This window comes from Paroedura picta, chromosome 1 (assembly GCF_049243985.1).
Source record: "Paroedura picta isolate Pp20150507F chromosome 1, Ppicta_v3.0, whole genome shotgun sequence".
In the NCBI taxonomy this organism is placed as follows: domain Eukaryota; kingdom Metazoa; phylum Chordata; class Lepidosauria; order Squamata; family Gekkonidae; genus Paroedura; species Paroedura picta.
In genome coordinates, this window is record NC_135369.1 from 162911575 (window position 1) to 162935315 (window position 23741).

The following is a 23741-nucleotide window of genomic DNA, read 5'->3' on the forward strand; positions in this document are numbered from 1 at the left end:
ACTGAGATCCACTGGTCTAAAACAAAAAGAACCTATATTCATTTTGCCAAGGGCAGCCAGTATTTTAGTGGCCAGTTATTGATGAAATCCACCTATTCTTAATGTAAAGATGAACAACTGTTGTAACAGTAAAAGAGTAATGGATTTATTCAACCACAGGTGATAGGGAGAAAAACAGAAATTTCTCAAGATGCCTGGCATCCAGGACATGAGTGAACAAAAACCAGGTAACCAATGGACGTTTACTGCTTGCCCATATACAGGGCAGTCCTAAACAGAGTTACACCTTTGACTTAAATGGACTCAGGATTATATAATTCTGTTTCGGATTGCTCTGTTAGCCTTTTCCATGGATCGGCAAGGAATGGCTCTCCAGTGTCTTAAGCAGGGCAGAGATCCTTTCAACTGAAGATGCCAGAAATTGAATTTAGGACCTTAAGCCACTGCTAACACTGAATGTCTTCTCCATATGCCAAGTAACATCCTCAAACACCACCTTGCCCTTCTAAGGATCTCCAATGCTGCTCAATTTTACTGCGGATTAAATGTAACAGCAGAGACAGGAACCCTACCTTTTGCTTTTTCTTCGTCCCAGTTTGCAGGTTTTCTTCTCCTTCCTCGATAAGTTTCAGTGCCAGCTCTTTATTAACCTTGGGAAGTTTCTAATGAACAAAAAGAGGAATCAAAAAGTTACAAAAAGCTGGTTTGCAGACAAATGCCAACAAACAGAAGCTGTATAACATCTTGTACTAGAAGCAGCCAAAACATTTGCAAAACCTCCGTGTGCACCCTTTCAAGCTCTTGAGGACTCTTCATCAACCGAGATGTATGGTTAAAGGAAGGGGAGGGACGGAAAGTTCTTTGAGGGTGCACAGGCAAAGCAACAAGCCTAAAATTGCAGCCTCGAAATGGAACACGGGATGTGCTGAAGAATAAATTGGAGTAGACTAGGGGAGGGGAGAGCTTGAATCCATGGCTGCTAGGACAAAGGAGGAGAGAAGAAAAATGGATCTCTCCGTTGGTCAACATGAAGGGTCAAACATCATCAGATGTCTTTCCAAATGAGCGAGGGAGTCACTCCGATCTCTAGCAAGTTACCCAGGTCATGTCACCTAGTCAAGGGTGGGGGGAGATGCTTGTGAAATCCAAAAACCTTTGAAACTCAGCTTACGAGGGTTTCCAGAAGATTTACTAACACCCAAATAAAGGAGGAGCTAATTCCAAACGAGCGCTCAACACACATCATCCTAACGTCATGAAAGGACATTTTTAAAAGCTCAGTCTATACCTTCATTTGCACTCTTTGTGCACGGGTTTCTTCTATCTTCTGCCTGATTTTCTCTTTCCTGTACTCCTCATAGGCAAATGGATTCACCATCATTTTAACCTGGGAATGCAAACAGTAGGTGGTGAAATGCAGAAGGAACAAAAAAACTTGCTGAAGATGTTCTTATTTCCATTTCCCTCTCTCTCTCTTTTACTGTCAAAAGCAGATATGCAAACTTAACAGGGTAGCCAGTTTACCTTGTGATACAGTCTAATGTCCATGAAGAAGCCATGCATGTACGCCCGGAGCAATGGTGACCCAATGAGATGCGTAAGGCCTGGAAAAACACACACACAGGAGAGTGTTAATAGCTCAGGACATAGGAAACAAGGCTACTTCTATATGATCTTTTCGGCACCAGTGTAAAGAGGGGAACGTACAGGTTACAAAGTCTCAAAACCAAGCAACTATTTCTTTATGTACATTTGGAATGCAATGCAGAGTACAGTTTGCACATTATTCCTACATAATCCATGCATGGTTTCTCTATATATTTGTGAAACAGCCTGGTGGGTGGAACGTGTCTGGCTGCCCAAGTTAGAATAGGGCCAATCAGGGTGCAGCCAGCTTTCCTGGCTGCACCCTGATTGGCCCTGCCCCTGCAGTTCCCACCCTCCATCCCTGGACTCTAGCCTCTTTGCTCTCAGATGTGCCTCAGTGTCTGGAGCCAGCAGCAGGTAAGGGGAAAGGGCCCTGGGCAAAGGGTCATAGTGGAGGGCCTGCTTACAAGGGCTTCTTGGCCTGCTAATCAGGGCCTGATAACGAGGGCCTCTTGGCCTGCTGACTGCCTGCTAAGGTGCTCTGTCCCAGGCCTGCTAACAAGCTGGCCAGCCCCCACCCGCCCCACTTGATCCAGCTGCAAGATGCTGCCCAAAGCCACTTTAAGCTGCCTGGCCGGGAGCCAGGGGAGGGGAACCTTTCAAGGCCCATTCTTAGGAGCAGGCTTTGAAGCTAGTCACATATAATGAGCATGCATTTCCTCTAAATACCCATATTGCAAAAATGTGAGGAGTTCTGAAGTTTTATTAGTTTTCATGACCCAATACAGGAGAAGGAGCAGAGGGCAGGAATGGATGCTCATCTATCTAGCTGAGGTGGGAAGGCCCGGTTGACAGTGCAGAGAGCTACAAGTTCTCCTCCCACAAAGCTATCGTAAACAGAACTGCAACTTTCTAAATGAATTGGTTGAGAAGGCTGCGACTCTGCTTAGGATGCCACCGCCAGATTCTTACTGAAATAGTGAGCATTTGGTAAAAGGGATTAGTGTGAGAGAACCCATCCTAAATGGCCCGGGACCAGAATACTTGGACGGCTGACTTTGCCTGCACCAACCTACCCACCAATTTAGAACTGTTTTGCATGTCTTCCTCTTCTGAAGTGATGTGGGTGGTTTTCAGATTCAAGCTTTTTCACTATTGGCATCTTAGCCACACAATGCCTGGAGCCTTTTTTCCTTGCTTTGGTTAATGTGTCTTATACTTTAAGACTGTCCTTGATCAAATGACTTCATGTATTAATTTAAGGCGATTTTGGCAAGGACAGTCTTAAATCAAAGCTGCTTTCTCTCTTTTAGAACAACTTTTCTACTCATGTTGCTCTCTGAAGGTGTACTGTGTCTCTATGTAGTTGCTATGTCGTTTAGCTAACCTTCTAGCTTGACAGCCAGTCTGCTGTAGTGACTGAAATATCCCACTAGGAACTGGGAGACCCAGGTTCAAATCCTCACTCTGCCATGTAAGTTTGCTGGGTGGCCTTGGGCCAGTCACAAATACTCAATCTAATCTTTCTCATAGCATTGTGATGAGGATAAAATGAAAGAAAGGAGAATGATGTAAGTTGCTTTGGGTCTCCACTGGGAATAAAGGAAAAATAGAAATGAAGTAAAAAAAATACCTTTGCTTGCACCCATTTCTCAATACACAATGGAAACAGAGCAGAGGTCACTGCCTTAGCATATCAGTTTATGGTGGTACAAAATGGCTCATTATGGATGAGCAGGACGTTACTATCAGACATTTATTTATTAAAACACTGAAAATCTGCCTTTCCTTGTGGTTCAATTTAGCTTATAATAATAGTTTTGGTTTTAAACCAAAAACAAAATCACAGATCCCAAATCCCACTCCCACAGATGCCTGCCAGTTCAGACTCCCTAAAAAGGCAAACAGACAGGCTTTCTGAATAATCTCCAAGGAGGGGGCCCTCTCACCTCTTTAGGGAGTCCATTCCACAGAGTCCATTCCACCCATGATAGAAAAGGCCTGAGTTTTGACTTGATGCTAGACTGCCACCCTAAGTGCTGGGACAGCCAAAAAATGGCTGCCTGACGACCGTAGCTAGCGCTATTTACATGCGGCAAGGCCAAGAGGCAGCATTATCAGGGGAGAAAAGCAGATCTGCATCCTGGTTTTAGTGTGTGTTTATATTTTGATGCTACTGTGGTTACCAAATGGTTTGCAAACTGCCTTGGGGAACCATGTGGTTTAGAAGTGGATCTATAATCAAGCTAAATAAATAATGGATCACTTACCTAAATTTTCAAGGTCTTTTCTTGTGACGAATTTGTAATCGTCATACACTGTCGTCTCTGGGTTCTCCTCCAGTTCTTCTGTTAGGCTGTCGAGGAATGAGCACCATTTTGGAGCAGGCCCTAACACCTGCGGAAACAGTGAAGCTGAGAAATATCCACAATTCAACATTTCTGGGAGAGTGACGCAGCGAGGGTTGGTGGCACACCTGGAGAAAAGTGCCCTGTTTTTAAGCTGTTTCATGATTTCAGCACACTGGTTTACGTGAGCCGTCTCAAGCAGTCCTTTGAAGTGGCACATGTACATTTTGTAATTATTATTATTACAGATTCAAGGGCTTAGTAATGCTGCATCTCAATATACAGTGAGAATACAGAAACACCCAAACCCAAAAATCCACTATGTATGAATGGCCAATGATATATTTAAAAATGCTAACAGTATCAATACAAATTTCCCACTGGCAATCCCTCTCTTCCACTGCCGGGCACACCCAGTCGCCTCAACTGAAGTCAGACTACCGCTGAACGGTGCATCAAGTTGAGCATCACAAACTGCCTCACAAGCCCATCAATTCATTACAGTTTAGCTGACTTTTGGCAGGAGTGTGAGTCTGGACTGTTTTTTCTTCCCTGCTGAAATAGCCACCAGCAGGGAGCTTCTTTGAAAGGAGGTTCCTCAGATTTCTAATTAAACTGGAGAAAAACCATAAGCAGAATGTCCTCATGATCCAGGCATGGAGGTCCGGAGTGAATTCAGATGTAAGAAACTGCACGCCGGTCTTAATAGGCAACGGACTTGATAAAAGTCATGATAAAAGCTCCTAAAAATGGAGCAAATTTTGTAAGCGTCTTATGGGGGGGGGGGGGTGTCTGCCTATTTCCTGATAGACCCAGTACTTTCAATACAAACATATTAAGGTATCTGTAAAACCTCAGCACTGTAAATAAAGGAGATGCACACAAAAAATGAATTAAATTCATTCGTAACGCCTCAAACTCTTACATTCATTCTTCTGTGCGAGCTATAGTGTAATCCTAAACAGAATTAGACCCTTCCAAGCTCACTGACTTGAACAGCCACAGAAGTGTGGATCTGCTTAAGATGGCAGCCCTTCCCACTAACAGCTTGATCTAGTCTACATCAGAACTTGGCAAAGTTCAGAAACTGCCCCAAAGTCTATCACGTTGTTCCAGGGACAGGCTATATTTAGATCCATGCGGTCTGCCTAAAACAAAACAGAGCATGTTAACCAAGCAAGAATGCATATTCTGGACCTCTTAACCGTTAAGGCACAACCAGGATGGGTTCAGACTCCACGTGTGCATGCTTGCTTAGAAAGGGAAGAGGGGGCTCAGTTCACAGCCAATTTAAGCCAGCATCCTTTGCAAGAACTCTGGTACTGAGCAGTCTAGTAGAAGTTTGCCAGTGGTTTAGCAGTGACTTGCAACCAGCTTTCCACTAAGAGGTACAAAAAAGAGGGGGGGGGGAAGCGCTCAATGTTAGGCACTCATCTACAGATCAACAGGAGATTCTCACCATGAATAAACCTGCAGATTCTGGAAATGAGTTGGTTTTTGATGAGATTACATCCCTGAGAGCCCCCCCCCCCATGTCCTCAAATGACTGTGCATCGAATCCGCACACTTCAGGTAATAACACCTTTAGACAACCATATAAAACACCTAGGAGTGTGTGACCAAATTAAACATAATGTGGGCTGTTACATTTCTGCTCTGGCATGATCAGGGAAGCAGCGGTGCTTTCATTAATCCTTGCCAATTTGGCTTTATGCGCTGGATATAATCCCCACATCTGCCAGAGGATTTTGCTTTTGTTTCAGCCACGGTTATACTGCCGACAGGTCAAACTCCCACGCGCTGGGTCTGCCTTTCAGGGCTCATGGATGTGTGGCTCATCGCCTGAGCAAGAAGCCTGAAGGAAGAGGATACATTAAACAATTTGTCAGGAACAGACGGGATAAATTGCTCCTGAGAACGCTAAATAAAACAGAATCGCTCCTCTCTAGACACTTTCCACTCACTTCCTTTTCGCTGGTCAATCTCTTTATTTCCTTCTCTTCCACTGGCCTCTTTTGAGATCCTTACGGAAATATTCCTGTTGTTGCCCTCTATCTACACTCGGCCCTCGCGGACCCAGTCTTTGAGCTGCGTAGGTGGAGAAATGGAAATGTGGCTCTCATTCTGCCTGCCGCAGCCATTCTCCCCACTCCCTATTCTCTCTTATTCCCCGTAATCACCAGCTTGTAGGGCAGCCACCACGTAGCCACAGCAGGGAGACAAAGGAGACCAACAAATGGAAAAACTGAGCAGGCCAGACGCTGGTTAGAAGCCATATACTGCCCTTCTCACATTCACGGGTACAGGCAAAACGCCTGCCGTTGAAAGGGCAATGGTCTAAATAAAACAAAATATTGTATCTAAAGCATTCAAAACAAAGCAATATACCATAAAGTCTGCCTAAATTTGTTTAACATTCACAGCAGAGAGTACAGAGCCTAAAAAGGGGGTAGGCAGGATTTCTATCGTGAGTGTGTGTGTGAAGATGTTGGCGTGCTAGCAAGCCAATCTAGGAAGGGAAGGAAGAAGACAAAGGTTGGCCTTGGTGGGACACACGGCCAGCAAGTCCAGTCCCAGCAGTGCATCCACAGGGGCTTGCCTTGAAGCCAGCTGCAGGGGTCAAGGAGGGGAAGGAAAGCATAGAAGAAGAAGAGTTGGATCTTATATGCTGCTTTTCTCTACCCAAAGGAGTCTCAAAGCGGCTTACAGTCTCCTCCCCTTCCCTCTCCCTACAACAGACACCCTGTGAGGGAGGTGAGGCTGAGAGAGCCCTGATATCACTGCTTGTTCAGAACAGCTGCATCAGTGCAGAGTTGAGCCCAAGGTCACCCAGCTGGCTGCATGTGGGGGAGTGCGGAATCAAACCCGGCTCGCCATATTAGAAGTACTCAACCTAACCACTACACCAAACTGGCTCTCATAAACTAGGAGTGGCCAAACGGTGGCTCTCTAGATGCCTATCGACTACAATTCCTATGAGCCCCTGCCAGCATGGTGGCCAACCCTGGCATAAACCATGCCTACTGCCTCCCTCTTGTGTGTTGTATCCAGCACACAGGCAGCTTCCTGGGCACTCCTTTTGGCCCAAGTGTTTCGGTGAGTGTAAGTCCTTGCGTCTGCAGAGTAGAATTTCCCTGCCTTCTCTCTCCCACAGCACCCTGAAATACCTCCCTATTCCTGGGGTACAGGATTTCAGTGAGAAGTTCAGGGTGCCCCAAGAGGGGTGGGAAGGAGAGAAATGTAACACTTTGTCATTTCAAGGACTTTCCATTGCCCACAGAAATAGGAGCCACCATCCAAACCAGCATCTTGCTTCTAGTGGCAATAGCTACGCTTGACATCTGCTTACTGGGCACTCTTCCCAACAGGACAGCCAAATGTGTTAAAAGATTCTACAGGATGACTAGAAAATTATTTCTAAGTGACACACGCCGGACGGTTTCCGCACCTATGCTCACAGGCGTGTATTTCCTTTGAGGCAACAGGTTACGACGAGAAGCAGAGGATTTCCTTTGTTGTGAATAAGCCCGACTGTGCTACTTTTTAGACAGAAAGCCCTTATCTGAAAACAGATAGGAAGCCCATACTTCCTGTTTGTGGAGGCAAAACAACGCTGTCGTCAAATGCCCGCTCGACAGTCCGTACTTAAAATACCCGTCGCAATCTGTAGCCCATAACTCATACTATAATACACAGACCCAGAAGTGACATGGGTTTTATTAGCAACATCCCATGCAATTTCAAAATAAAACAGGTTTTGCCTACGGGATTTGCAGGGCAGGCAAATCTGCAATCCGTACAATCCTATGTTTCTTTTTGTTCTCTAGTTTTAGACAAACATTGATCTCAATTGCGGGTAAAAACGAACTCCTTGGCGTTTGAGGGGAGGGGAGGGGAGTGATGTGCCCCATTACAACTTATCAAACCAAAAAAAACAGTCTAAGCAGATCTACCCAGAATTCTACTCAATGGTGCCGACTTCCAGGAAAGTTCTTTTTAGAATTGCATGCTGAAACAACTGTGGTTTCTGTTTACCAAGCACTGCCCACAGCGTTCAATTACAAGCAGAGAGTCACTGGTAAATCTTAAGCATGCCAGCGTGCCACAGTGGCAAGAGTGTGGGACCAGAAGACGGTAGGCCCCGGTTTAAAGCACATATTTGGCTAAGAAACTTGTTGGATGATCTTGAGCCTTTCCTAACATACCTCACAGAGCCGTTGTTGTCCGGATAAAACGGAGGAAAGGCATATGACGTATGTTGCCCAGAGCTCCTTGAAGGAATGGCTGTGGTAGTGTCGGTGGGGAATCGACTCAAATATATAATCAAAATGGCTGGAACAACTTCTTCAAAGATATTCTTAGCAAGCCAGCCGAACAAGACAACTGAGCCAAGTCCTGCACAATAAAATGGTGCAGAGGAAAACCAAGAGATTCCCTCCCACAGTGAATTTTCCTCACGCTGTAGACACATTTGGTTGGGCGGCCTGTGGAAGTCTGTTCCTACGTCTGATAAAGTCAACTCTTGACTTGTAAAGCTTAGAATCATAGAATCATAGAGTTGGAAGGGGCCATACAGGCCATCTAGTCCAACATTGTGGCAAGCTTCATGCCACAATGAGCAAGTTAGGCTTTAAGATGCCTCAGGACTCTTCTTCCTTAACTCTTATAATACGTCATAAACAGGCTGGGGCTAGAGTCAGGGGTCTTAACCCGGCACATACTACCACCCACCAAATGTGCATCAACAGCACTGACCCCCGCCCCAAGCAGCAAATGAAAGACATAAATATACTCGAGGCAAAGCAACTTTCTATTATATGCATACAACAGAGAGATCTTTGGCCTCTGTTCAGTGAACCCCTTTGTGTCTCTCACCTGTCTGCCAACTCTTTCATGTTAGCTTTTGATCCCTTCTTAATGTGTTCCATTTTTAAGGCCTGAACAAGAAAGCAAGGACCTGGGAGTTTATCCTCAGAGGATACTAATAAGTAAACCAAGCATCTTCCACTGGCTGTCAGAAGGCAGCATGACTGAGGGAAAAGACCGGCTTAAAATTCTGCACAGCTCACACCCCTTTTGAATGCCCACCAAGAAGAAGAGCTGCTTTTTAAGTCTCCGAAGGAGTCTCAAAGCAGCTTGCCGTCGCCCATCTTTCCTTGCACCACAACAGACACCCTGTGAGGTGGGTGGGTCTAAGAGCCCTGAGAGAACAGTAACTGGTCCAGACTCATTCAGCTGGCTGCATGCGGAGGAGTGGGAAGTCAAACTGGTTTCTCCAGATTAGAGGCCACCACATTTAACCGCTACATCAAGGACCCTACATGGCCCCATTAGGAACCACTGGGATAGAAATTTGGATACAAACCAGAGCTGGTGTAGCACTGCAGGGGAGAGAATGAGCTCTGAACATGCCACTCTCTGAACATGCCACTCTCAGCCTCCCATCTGAAGGACATACAGGGATCAATCAAAATTATTGTCATTACATAATTCTTAAAAGTGTATGGAGCCTGTCATAGTCTAGAGCAGGGGTGGCCAAACTGTGGCTCTCCAGAGGTCCATGAATTACAATCACCACGCTGGACAGAATAAAGGCAAACCCATGTGGCTGCTGGAAATTCCCTGAACGACTGCATTTTTCCATCCCTCGTAATCATCCAGGAAAGGTGTGACTGGCAGCTCTAATGTTCTTTCAAGAGTTATCAAAGCTCAGAGAGGAGAAAAACAGTACCTGAAACCCAAATATGTCAGTATAATCTAGTAACAGACAGTAGCCTCACTTTCGACTCATGCCAAGATTGCACTTACTCTGTGAAAACCAAGATCTGAATGGGGCCTTTATTTCATCCCCCCTCCCCTTTACTATTTCAAGATGAGAAGAGCCTTTCTTCAAAATATTGCATGACTGCTCTTATGTTGTATCCTCTGAAGTGAGCTTGCCTGTAAAGGATATTAACCATGGCTAGAAATTAGGCTGCTGGGCAGCGTTTTTCTTTATTGGCATCATGGTTTATGCTTAGTTTAGGGTAGGGTTTTGAACTCAATAGCCATAGAATGGGGGCACAGCCCCACTGACACGGCTGAACTCTGAACTAGTATTTCTCAAGCAATGATCTCCAATAATAAACAACAGCTATAAATGACAACAACAACATGCTGTTCGCAACCAAATTATGACAACCGCTGCTGGGGTTTTCAAGGCAAGAGATGAGTAGATTGCCATTGCTTTCCTCTGTGTAGCAACCCTGGTCTTCCCTGGTGGCCACCCATTCTCTGCATAGCAGCCCTGGTCTTCCCTGGTGGCCACCCATTCTCTGCATAGCAGCCCTGGTCTTCCCTGGTGGCCACCCATTCTCTGCATAGCAGCCCTGGTCTTCCCTGGTGGCCACCTATTCTCTGCATAGCAGCCCTGGTCTTCCCTGGTGGCCACCCATTCTCTGCATAGCAGCCCTGGTCTTCCCTGGTGGCCACCCATTCTCTGCATAGCAGCCCTGGTCTTCCCTGGTGGCCACCTATTCTCTGCATAGCAGCCCTGGTCTTCCCTGGTGGCCACCCATTCTCTGCATAGCAGCCCTGGTCTTCCCTATTGGCCACCCATTCTCTGCATAGCAGCCCTGGTCTTCCCTGGTGGCCACCCATTCTCTGCATAGCAGCCCTGGTCTTCCCTGGTGGCCACCCATTCTCTGCATAGCAGCCCTGGTCTTCCCTGGTGGCCACCCATTCTCTGCATAGCAGCCCTGGTCTTCCCTGGTGGCCACCCATTCTCTGCATAGCAGCCCTGGTCTTCCCTGGTGGTCACCTATTCTCTGCATAGCAGCCTTGGTCTTTCCTGAACAACTTGCCCACAACAATACTACCTTTCCACAGACCTACTTGAAGCAACTCACAAAGTAAAACTATGCCATGAAATCATTAAGGCAGCATAAAATTATCATCAATAGTCCATAAAAACAACCCAGGGAGTAAAACAACAGATTGAAAAATATGTTCATAAGGCCACCCTCATGCTCAAAGTTGACCACAAAACCACTTGTCTTTCCTGGTGGCCACTCATTCTCTGCATAGCTGCCCTGGTCTTCCCTGGTCGTCTCTCATCCAAGTGCTAACCACAGCTAACCCTGCATAGCTTTTGCGCCCTGACAAGCTCTGGCTAGTCTGGGTGGTTCAGGCTGCTCCTTCTTGCAAGTCACTTCTGAGACTCTGGGGCTTTCAAAAGCAGCGTGTGTATAATATGAGTTTGGTGTTCAGGGAGAAAGTAATGGGGAAAACCCCACTGGGAGCACTCAAGGCTTCAAGAAGCATTTTGGCTACCAGTCCTAAAGCTTATATATGTTTATGATTTTTTTTCATTGTAACCCTGAAACCTTTTCCCCCTCATTTGTGTTTCTCATAATGATTCCGCACAGCAGCCCAGTAGTTTGCAACGAGGCCATTTCCCTCGCCACTTCCTGTGTCCCCTTGGGGGACCGTTTTTGGCAGTGGACCCCATCCGCCCTGGATTGCTGCCTCTACATGAGGCAGCTGGGACGGAAAGGTTCCACCGTATGGGGGGGGGGGTTAAAACAATCACAAAGGTGATTTTGTGAATTCTTTTTTTATCCACCTTTGTGAATTCTTTTTTTAATGCCCCAGTCAACTTCTTGCCACCATGAAGCACAGTGGAACTAACTGGGCATTTTGTGTCCTTTCTGGGATACCATAGGCAGGGGAAGAGTGGGACCTGGAAGGCTCAACTCTTTTCTGTCCACATGAGCCTATGCTAGGATAGGCCCCATTAGCCCCTGGGGCAAAAAAGGGAATGTGGAGATATCTGTGTTCCCTTAACGCACGGCAACAAAGCCCTAAAGTGAGCCAGGCCCAGACTGGACCTAGGTCAGCGCCTTCATCATGTGGAAGCTGGGATTAGCCCCACTGCCATACGAGTACAGACCTGGCCCTTTTCCCTTGTGCAGAATCAGTCTCAGTGCCACTGAATCTGGAGACTTTTGAAAATGTTATATACTACCTTTCCACAGTCCTACTTGAAGCAACTCACAAAGTAAAACTACGCCATGAAATCATTAAAACAGCATAAAATTATCATCAATAGGCCATAAAAACAACCCAGGATGTAAAACAACAGATTGAAAAATATGTTTATAAAGCCACCCTCATGCTCAAAGTTGACCACAAAAACAGTTAAAAGCATAGAACGTCTCACTTAAAACCAGAGGTGGGAGGTGGAGAATATTTGCCCTGGCACCTAAAAGACAGTAAGGTAGACATCAAAAGATCACAGACATTCAAGAAGAGAGGTAACATCATTGAAAAAGCCTTATTTTTGGGTAGAATCCAGTCTAATTCTACTTTAAAAAAAAATCAGTCAATGGAGTGGACTGGAATGAAATACATCCATTACGTCTTTCCGCTGTATAATTTTCAGCTAGAAAGGCAAAACCCATGAATTTATAAAGATTATAATTTGAGCTACATGGTATCATTTTGCCGTCACGCAGCACTAATTCCACTTTAAATCACATCTATAGCGTAATCAGAGGCTGGCTTTAAAAACAAAGTGGACAGGACTGATGTCAGTGTTGTGATAGCAGAAAACCATTTCAAGGAGGAAAAAAAACAGATGCTCTCCACTTACTGGAATGTAGTAGATATTCATTTTGGGTGCTTCATTGGCTGTGAACAGCATTCCTAAAGAGACAGAAAACAGCTTGATAACACTGCAAAACACATTTTTAAAAAAACTGAACTAGGCTTTTCTTGAGAATGAAGCCATCGTTACCTTAATCCCAAATCTATAAAATGAGTTATAAACTTCCTTGAACGACCATATGGGCAGAACGGTGAGGTGTAAACCCTCTAAATAAATATATATTTGCATATGTCTACCATGCTTTTCTTCTCTCACAAGGACACAAAATAGCTTAAAACATTGTCTTCCCTCCATCTGTATTTCATCCTCCCAACAAGACTGTGCGGAAAATTAGGCTGAGAATGTGCAGCTGGCCAAAAGCTACTCAGTGAGCTTCCACAGCAAGAATGAAGATTTGAACCTCGGTCTCCAAATCCTAGTGCAGCACTATAACCATTGCTCCATGCTGACAGCCTTCAGGATTAGATGCTTGTAAACACGGGTGGGGTTATGTTGACTGCCTTATAGAAGAAAGAAGAAAGAAGAAAGAAGAAAGAAGAAAGAAGAAAGAAGAAAGAAGAAAGAAGAAAGAAGAAAGAAGAAAGAAGAAAGAAGAAAGAAGAAGGAGAAGAGTTGGTTCTTATATGCTGCTTTTCTCTACCCGAAGGAGGCTCAAAGCGGCTTACAGTCACCTTCCCTTTCCTCTCCCCACAACAGACACCCTGTGGGGTGGGTGAGGCTGAGAGAGCCCTGACATCACTGCTCGGTCAGAACAGCTTTATCAGTTCTGTGGCGAGCCCAAGGTTACCCACTACACCAAACAATAAATGGATATCAAACAAAATATCACTGGTCCTGGAAAGGGAGCCCTCAATATATTATTATTATTATTATTATTATTATTATTATTATTATTATTATTATTATTATTATTATTATTATTATTATTAATATACCACCCTCCCCAGAGGCTCAGGGCAGTATGGAGGAATAAAAGTGCCACATGGTCTTGGATTAACAAGGAAATAATATAAATCAGTGTCTTGGCAGTTTAAAGCCTATGTTGGGTTGGATTCTATAAGCAGAACCAAGTTTGAAAAAAGGATTTTTGCTGCCTCTCCTCTTCCTACTGCAGCCCTTGCAAAACCCGTCCCAGAGGTTGGGGGGGAGGTCCTTTGAGAGCAGCTGTACAGGGGAATGCAGCCAGAAGGGGAAACTGGGAACGGGAAACTGGAAAGAAGCACAAAAATTCCTTTCACTAACATGCAGTTCCAGAGCATACAACCAAACTTCTAAACCACAGAACAGAAGAAATGGCCACACATCTCAAGTGTTCCCTTCTGTTGAAAAGTGATTTTATTCAATCTTATTATTTTTGTTTAGGAAGTATAAGTATTAAATTCATCCGTTTGTTTAAACTTTGAAACATCACTGTAAAGAAGAGGAAACTTTCCTCCTTGAAGTGACATTGTCCCAGTCACACAGATGCATATAATGGGAGAAAGTTAAAGAGGTCCTTAGCCCTCCTTCTACTGCTTGGGTATGGTAAGTCTTATTAGGAAGAGAGGCATACCATTAAAACCACAAAATAGATTACCTAAAATAGATTACCAAAATAGATTACCTAAAATACTTTCAAACAGATTTAAGTTGTCTACCTGTTGATACTGTAACTTTTTTTCTTTTAAAAATATCAGACATTACAAGTAATTTATTATGAAACTCAAGGATAAAGAATTGAATATCCAATTTGGACATGGGAACAAGTTTAAGGGAAAGAAAGATCTATAACCTAGCAATCAATGAAAGCACTAAAAAAACTCAATACAGGAAGTTGGCTCCAGGCATCTGGTTAAAAAAGAGGAAGGAGGGGACCTTTATCATCCTCAAAAAAGATTATACTGGGGATGATGGGAGCTTCTTGGACAAAACCACATAGATGGGTACTTTAGGAAGAAAGAGGATAGAGTAAGATTAAGTGAAAAAGCTGGCTGGGTCCAACTGAACGTAAACCCTGGATACTTATTTATTTATTACTGGTTTTAGAGAGTGCTGTTATATAGGCCCTGAGGAACTTAAATAGTTCCATCAGGGCCTGATTCTCAATTGGCAGATCATTCTATCAGGCTGGGGCCACGACCAAAAAGGCCCTGGCCCTGGTGGAGACCAGCTGAAAGTCTTTCGGGCCACAGACCACCAACATGCTGGTATTTGAAGATCTTAAGGTTGTTCCAGGGACATACTTGGAGAGGCAATACTCTTGACTGATGAACAACACATAGTGGTCATTTCAATCAAAATATCACACCAATTTAATTTTCTTTTCTTTTTTAAAAAGCCACAATGAACCCAAGACTGGGCCACAATCAACTACCCCCAGAAAGGAAAACTATGAATTCACTTTCAACCAGCATGTTTATCACCTAGTAAAATACAAAAATAATACATTGTTCTCTACTTACCTGAATTAGGATATATACAGACATCATTAATATCATGTTCAGGCTCCATGGAAGTGAATATTTTCCCCTAAAAATGAACAAATGTGAAACAGGACTGAGCATTCCTCTTTTCTGAAGTTAGAACATAGAGAACAAGCACACCATAAATTAGCCAGCCTCTTTGAATGCTTTGATAAATCCATGAAGTCAATTTCAAAGAATACTGTATTAAATACAAGAATCTTATAGACAGAAACATTCCAGTTCTTATCTTAACATCATGATTCCGACAAGGAACTTGAAGATACGTTTTATTTTTAAAAACTTAACCGTGTGGTCACACTTTACCCCTTCACCAGCATGATACATTTTCCCTCAAGTTTAAGCACTAGTTACAATTAGATACATTTGCCCCAAATATGAAAAATTCTTTAGCAAACATTATTAAAAATATATTCAGACACAAGAATCCTAACAGTTACACCATTCTAAGCCCACTGATTCCAATGGATTTAGACTAACAAGACAATCCCAAACAGAGCAATACCCTTCTGTCAGATGCAAGAAAGATATTCTGGTCTGCTCTGAACTCCCATTAGGGAAAAACATCATTCCTATCCTGTCCTGCTGTCATTGTGAGGTGGTACTTATCCAAAAACTAGTTTAGCGAATTTAGACAACAAGCCACAATGATTGCAAACTGAGCCTGACAGATCAGCTATTGACCCTTGCTTGAAATCCTGGCTTGATGCCAGCCAACCAACAATCCCCTACGCCAGGGGTAGTCAACCTGTGGTCCTCCAGATGTTCATGGACTACAATTCCCATGAGCCCCTGCCAGCAAATGCTGGCAGGGGCTCATGGGAATTGTAGTCCATGAACATCTGGAGGACCACAGGTTGACTACCCCTGCCCTACGCAACCACAAAACAATATTGGCAGTCTTCAAGCCTTGCTTTCCCATCAGTAAAAAGTGGGGGAAGGGGGCAGGGCCTTTGACTGACAGAGGCGGAGTCATCGGGGCCAGACCCAGCATTAACTCCAGACCAGCTCTTACTACTTCGCTTGTGTGATTCAGGCAAGTTTGGCTGCTTGCTTCTATCCAAGCTCAGCTACCCACAGAAAACCAATAAGATGTAGTGGGTAGAGCTCCAAACCCAGGCTCAAATCCCCACCATGTACGGGAAACACAGCTGGGGCCAGCCAAACGCCCTGTGGCCAATGCTGGAAAGTTTCCTGGAATGTGGGGAGGGAGGGAAGGAAGGGGGAGGGAGATAAAGCTAGGCTGGCTGGCGGGTATAAATGAGAACAAGAGGCAAGAAAGGGAGAGCATGTGGGGGATTTTACAGAAGGGAAAGAGGAAATGGTGGGAAATGAGACCCCTTTCCCACAAGTGCTTCTGGGTCCCCCACCTGTATTGATGAGTCCCAAATGTGTCATCATTATCACTGGATAAATGGCAAGAGCAGCAAGAAAATTATGGCCTGTCTCAACAGTAGTATGAAGGTGGAAAGCTGAAGAAGATGGACCTTCATCTTCCCAGGGCTGCACCCAACCCAAAAAGCAAAATCCCTTACAGATTGTTAATAAGCATCCACATTGCTCAAAGTACTGTTTATAACAGGACAAGCAGTCGAAATCAAAGCAATCAAAGAAATTTATTAAAATATCAGATAATAGCCAAAAAAGAAACAGAATCGCTCAATACTAATCACCTCATAGAACAGACAAGATTTAGCCTGGTGTTGACATGGGATGCAATGCAAGACCTGACCAAGGTCTAGTACTAAATGAACTTAATCACTGTGTCCACGCTGTGCAGCTAAACTCTGGCTTGCATTTCTCTACCCAGGACTGCAAAGCCATGGCGTGGATTCAAATCCTATTAATTGACTTTAGTTGTACAGGTGGGGAGAGAGACAAGAGAGCATAAGCAAAAGATTCAGGTTTGTTGTCTTCCCAGAGTCTCTTTGCATTGGATTCTGGTCAGTGCAGCCCCAGGTAAATAATATTTTCCTCCCTCAAATGACTTTGGCAACACAAATTGTACCTTCAGGAAGGTGCAAGGGGGCTTCTCCCATGAAAGATGACCAAGTTTCTTGCAGCAAAACTGATTCAGTTTTTACTTTTTGAAGCATTTGTGCTCCCTCTAGTTTGATGACGTTCCCTGACGAAAGTTGGCTGGAAATCAAGAGCCAGGGTGGGGGAAGCAAACTGCTACAGATTTGCCTTCAGCAGGGGAGCCTCCATTTCTTTGTTTGCAGAGATGGAAATGGGGGGGGGGGACCCCTGCTGTCTGTTAATTATCAAGGAGGGCATCAGAGGCTGGGTGCGGTGGCCACGGGCAACATTAAAGAGGGAGGGAAAGGAAGTGCCCAGAAGGTAGGTTAAGCTGTCCTAGAAGCAAATGGAAAAAAAACAGGGAGGCGTCCAAAGGGAGCTTTGAACTTTGAGCAATGTGGATGCTTATTAACAATCTGTAAGGGATTTTGCTTTATGGGTTGGGTGCAGCCCTGGGAAGATGAAGGTCCATCTTCTTCAGCTTTCCACCTTCATACTACTGTTGAGACAGGCCATAATTTTCTTGCTGCTCCTGCCATTTATCCAGTGATAATGATGACACATTTGGCACTCATCAAACAGACTTTAAAAACAATTCATAGCAATGGCCAATCTTTTTTTGTCACAGTTCAAGGAGACTACCATCAGACCAATGGGCCTTACAACATACGAAGCTCTCTTAGCCCTTCTCTCAGTGCAGCTATCCCTCTTCTCTAGTGAGCCATGGGGCAGGTCTGCATAGTGCATACAGACTGCATACAGAGAAGAATGAAGAGTTTTATACTCTACTTTCTATTACCTGAAAGCATCTCAGTGGCTTACAATCACCTTCCCTTCCTCTCCTGACCACAGGCACCCCATGAGGTAGGTAGGGCTAAGAGAGCTCAAATAGAAATGCTCTGCAAGAACAGCTCTAACAGGACTGTGACTAGCCTAAGGTCACCCATCCATAAAATCCTTACGGCCCTTGTCATGAACAAGGCCAGGAATATAGGGATTCTGTTATGGTTCTTGACCAAAAATTCCCCCGAGGATGGTTCAGCAGGCCACAAACAAAGCAGGCCTGGTCTCTCAGCTCCACATGACAAACAGCCTTGGAGATGGATAATGAACACAGAGTAACAATAATGTGACCCATCGGAAATTAGAATTAATTAGTACCAACAAACATCGTATTTTGGGGGTTCAGGTACAAGAAGCATCAGAAAATGGCAAAAATGTCTAATGAAATAGATATGAAGATAAAATTTAAAGATGGAGGATGTTGGCAACTAGGGATGCCAGCCTTCGGGTGGGCCTTGAGGGTTTCCCAGAATTACAGCTCATCTCCAGACTAGAGAGATCACTTTCCCTGGAGAAAATGGATGCTCTGGAACAGGGGTAGTCAAACTGCGGCCCTCCAGATGTCCATGGACTACAATTCCCAGGAGCCCCTGCCAGCGAATGCTGGCAGGGGCTCCTGGGAATTGTAGTCCATGGACATCTGGAGGGCCGCAGTTTGACTACCCCTGCTCTGAAAGATGGAATCTATGGCATTGGACTATACTGAGTACTATACTGTACTATACTGCGCGAATGTGTCATGTGCGGCCGAAATCGCTCATGCGCGGCACTTTCACGATGCACGGGCGCGGCCCTGATTTCCTCTCCCCGGCCTCTCGCAGTAAGAAGCTTCCCGGGCCGCAAGCTTGCGGCCTGGGAAGTTTTTTACTGCGGGGGGGGGGCGGGGAGAGGGAGCTGCGGCCCGGCGCCATGGCCTTTGCGGCCCGGCACCGGGCCACGGACCGCAGGTTGGGGACCACTGCTTTAGAAGGATCCTGCACTGAGCAGGGGGCTGGGCTAGATGGTCTGTATGGCCCCCTCCCCAACTCTATGATTCTATTCTATTCTATTCTATTCTATTCTATTCTATTCTATTCTATTCTATTCTATTCTATTCTATTCTATTCTAACCCTAGGCTCTAAGAATAGCCATATGGAGAAAACTGTAGTACTCTCTATTATGATAATTAAAAAATAATAAAAATGTGTTAATGTGTTTAGAAGATAGGTAACTTTGTACTGTGTTTGAAGTTATAATTATTTACCCAAGAAAGCAAGTCTTACTTGTTTGAAGACGATTTTGAAAGCATGGCCATCTGAACTGATTTTTCAGCTCCCTCTTAGAAGGGGCACCTTTACTTTGGGAAATCCCTTTACTCTCAGGTAAACAAGTTCAAATAATTGCTCTCTTAGTTATCAATGTAAAAACCAATGGATGGGATTATCATATTCATTTAAATTCACCTGTTTTAAAAACACTAAATAATTATGCTTTAATAAAATAACATGGAGATTCTGTGGAAATTTTTTTTACTTGCGAGCTGTACCCAAAATCATTGCTGAGACGCACCTGTTACTGAGCGTTTCATGATCTAATATGGGAAGAGTATCTAGATGCTGAGGGCTTCTTCAGTGTGCAGCTATATCTGAATCAGGTCTCCTCAAAGTCACCTTCTTCTACTGCCTGGGCCACTCATCACACAAGTTCTACAAGTGCAATACAACCTTAAGCAGAGTTACACCCTTCTAAGCCCATTCTAGGCAAAAGGCACAAAAGGCTGTGTTTCTGTTTAGGCCAGCTATGATTTAGCCCTTCACTTGCACAAGCTGTCCAGCTGGGTCATGGAAGAGAGGAAAGGGGAGCAGGGCAAGCTGGCGGGGCCCTCAGGAGTGACTGATTAGGATAGGAAACTCATTGCTGTGTTCAAAGCCCTGGCTCTTCCCATCCTCGGCTAATTGGGGTCCGGGTTCTGACCTCGCATCTTTTTCCTCCATGGGGGCTCTCTGGCGTGAATCCTGTAGCAAAACATATGTGGAAAAATCCTACCCTTCCCAAGGAAGAGGAAAAATAGTCTATTAACCCCTCTAAAAGGTCTACCAAAGATATGTAACCACCTGAAAAAAATAATAGGGTTGATTGCCATTAAGTCTGCAGCATTAACCCTATAGGGAAGGAACCCTGCAACTTACTGGTCACACCCACATATTGTTTAACATAGCGGTCCCCAACCTTTTTAAGGTTGAGGACCGCCTCCGGGGGTGGCAAAGAGCCGGCTGCCCAGGTGCCACGTGCGTGTGTTAGCGCCCGCTGCCGCGCATGCACGTTTTCACCAGCAGAGGGCGCTAACGCGCATGCGCGTTTGTGCCTGCCAGTGTGCCGGCGGCCGTGCCGGCCTCTCCCCCCCTTCACAGCAGAAAACTAGCCGGGCCACGAGTGGCCACTTCTCTCGTGGCCTGGTGAGCTTCTCTCTGCGGGGGGAGGGGGGAGAGGCAGGCGTGGCGGCCCGTCACCGAGGCCTTTGCGGTAGCGGGCCGCTGACCAGGGGTTGACGACCCCAGGTTTAACAGACATCAGCACAAGTGCAAGCAATGCAATCTCAATGAAACTGCAGTTTTCCTTAAAGTGAGGTCATCTTATCCAGAACTAGCCAGGATTACCATAGGGGGCTGCATCTAGCTATTATGAGCTGTTCAGAAAGTTTAAAAAAGATAGGGATGGGATGGGATTGATTTTCTCAAAGGGAACAGATCTCGAGGCTGGAGCTGTAATGATAGGGGATCTCCAGTTTACTAACAGTTCACCAACAGGTTACTACTAGGTTACTATTAAGTTACTACTAGTTTACCAACAGGTTACTAATAGGTTACTGCTAGGTGTCTAACAGGTAACTGCTTGGTTACTAACCACTACCAGGTTGCTACCAGGTCACTAATAGTTTACCAACAGGTTACTAATATGATACTAACAGGTCACTAATAGTTTATTAACAGGTTACTACTAGGTCACTAGTAGTCTATTAATGGGTTACTACTAGGTTCTTGGTCTGACGAAGAGTGCTTGCACTCGATTGGTTTTTCTCAAAGGGAACGGATATCTTGAGGCTGGAGCTGTTATGATAGGGGACTAACTGGAAGCTTCGTAGACCAAGACCAAACCACATGTTTTTCAAATGGCACAATCAACACATGGTGGTGGAAACTGCTGCCAAGTCACAATGTACAACCCTGTTTCCAAATGGGGTCAGTGCAAATTACGTCCTTAACTGGGAACTCCCAGAAGATGGCTAAACAATGTCCACATGATAGACCAATGGACTCAGCAATATGTGAACGGCCCTAGAGCACGGTTTCTCAACCAGGGTTTTGTAAAACCTGGTGGTTTCTTGAAGGACCTTGAAGGGTTTTCCAAATGGGTGAGAGTTAACTAATTTTTAATATATTTTTGGAATTATTAAGCATTTATTTTGTGATATGATCATATAATGACAGTAACCTGCCCCCCCTCTCAAAATGGCCGATCAAGGGCTTGGAAGAGGTGAGAAGAGAAGAGGCCTGGGTAGGTGTCACAAGTCACTACTAGACCACTAGCAGTTCACCACTAGGTTACTAACAGGTCACTAACAAATTACTACTAGGTTACTAACAGGTCACCAATACAACCAACCAACAGTTTGCCACTAGGTTACTACTAGGATACTAACAGTTTACTACTAGGTTAATACAAGGCTACCAATATGTTACTGCTGGGTCACTAGGTCACCACCAGTTCACTAACAGGTTACTAATATAACTAACCAATATAACTAGCTGACAGTTAACTATTAGGTTACTAATGGGCTACTAACAGTTTACTACCAGGTTACTAATAGGTTACTAACAGTTTACCACTGTGTTACTAATATGTTACTACTGTGTCACTAGGTCACCACCAGTTTACTAACAGGTCACTAATATAACTAACTAATATAACTAGTTGACAGTTTACTATTAGGTTACTAATATGTTACTAATGGGCTACTAACAGTTTACTACTAGGTTACCAATATGTTACTAACAGTTTACTACTAGGTTACTACTAGGTCACTGATATGTTACTGCTGGGTCACTAGGTCACCACCAGTTTACTAACAGGTTACTAATATAACTAACTAATATAACTAGCTGACAGTTTACTATTAAGTTACTACCAGGTTACTAATGGTTTACTAATATGTTACTACTGTGTCACTAGGTCACCACTAGTTTACTAACAGGTTACTAATATAACTAACTAATATAACTAACAAGTAATTACTAGTTTACTAACAAGTTAGTACTAGGTTACTACTAGATTACTACTAGGTTACTATCAGGTTACTAATATAACAGGATTCACTTTTGCTTATATATTCCTACTTATTTCTTTAATCTTGAACTATAATTCTAGGGTTTCTCCAGGTCCCACCTGAAGATTGGCATCCCCAATTACAGTATAAGGGAGTTCTCCCTTCAAAGCATCCATTTTCTCAAAGGGAACTGATCTTTTGATCAGTTAATAAACTGTTAGCTATTTACTAACAGTTTATTAACAGCTTACTAACAGCTGCAAGCTGTAAGTAAACTGTTAGTAATGTAACAGGATTGACTTTTGCTTATGTATTCCTACTGTTATGATGATCAGTTCTTAGTCTGACAAAGAGTACTTGAACTTGAAAGCTCACGCCTTAAATAAATCTTTGTTGGTCTTAAAGGTGCTACTGGACTCTGATTTTATTGTGCTACTTCAGACCAACATGGCTACTCATTTGAGATTGTCTGCAAAGTAAGCTAAGGGTAGAGATCAGATCTCCCCCAGTTTTTTCAAAGAAGATTCCAAGCAGCTTTTGGTATGAGTCTCTTAAGCTTGTGCGATTTGGCCGCTTTGGCGGCCCTTCCCTCCGGGCGCAGCCAGCACCGTGCCGCGGGGGGGGGGGAGGGCGGTGCCGGCAGCGGCGTGACAGCGGGTGCAACCACGCAGGCGTCCACGTGGTCCACGCCTGCGTCCACGCCTGCGTGGTTGCGCCCCCTGTCACGCCGTTGCCGGCACCGCCCTCCCCCCCGCGCCCGGAGCGGCCGAATCGCCCCCCGCCAAAGCGGCCGAATCGCACAAGCCTAGAGTCTCTCTGTTTTAGTGTGCTCATGTAAATTAGATCAGAGCTGGGAAGGATGGGCAAACTCATTTCTCTCGCACTGCCTTCCCCATCTAAATCTGCCCCACTGCAGAAAACATACACATACCTGATCCAAGTGAACTCCCCCCACCAAAGCAATTTTTAAAGGATATTTAGGAGACCTGATCCATATCGCCAGCTGTCTTGTCTAGTTTAGCCCTGAGTTGTATAACATCCTCGTGAAATCCTAATTACAACCCATTTCTAATTCTCAGCTCTGAATTAGCTGCAAGGGGATCATTTTTATTGGACTTCTTTTAAGTACAGTATTTTACAGATTGTAAAAACACATGATGTCTCATTTACGTATGAGGCAGGCAGCTGGAGGGGCCATATTTCTGCCCTAGGCCCCCGTAGTTAGGTGTTCTCATACGCAATGGCTGTGTAATAAAAGAGGCCTTGCCACGTTCAATCGTTTCACCCAACTTGCCAGTGCAGCGAATTACTAGAAGCATGGGTGGCCTTGCCCAACTCTCATCAAGTGAGAGTGGAGCCTGTGGACACCTGCATCAAAAGTGCAGAAAGGCATCCCAGAGGGCTGCAGGCTTCAGATATTCCCTTCTGAGCTGAGGAGCTGATATGGTACCATCTGGGAAGGAGAGGGCCAGACTGTGTTGCCACTCCAACAGCAATACATTTTGGTGTGAAGGTTGGAGGGCTGGATTAC

General features: G+C 44.7%; 1 protein-coding gene across 1 annotated transcript in view; it reads right to left on the bottom strand.

Moving 5' to 3' along the window:
• NOL10 (nucleolar protein 10) overlaps positions 1-23741 on the bottom strand; it is a 51237-nt gene that overhangs the window by 14429 nt on the left and 13067 nt on the right. Inside the window, exons 12-17 of the mRNA XM_077310677.1 lie at positions 15024-15090; positions 12568-12620; positions 3858-3984; positions 1525-1604; positions 1289-1387; positions 573-662 (exon numbers count right to left, since the gene is read on the bottom strand). Of these exons, the coding sequence (XP_077166792.1) occupies positions 573-662; positions 1289-1387; positions 1525-1604; positions 3858-3984; positions 12568-12620; positions 15024-15090 (516 nt within the window). The remainder of the gene's footprint in view (positions 1-572; positions 663-1288; positions 1388-1524; positions 1605-3857; positions 3985-12567; positions 12621-15023; positions 15091-23741) is intronic.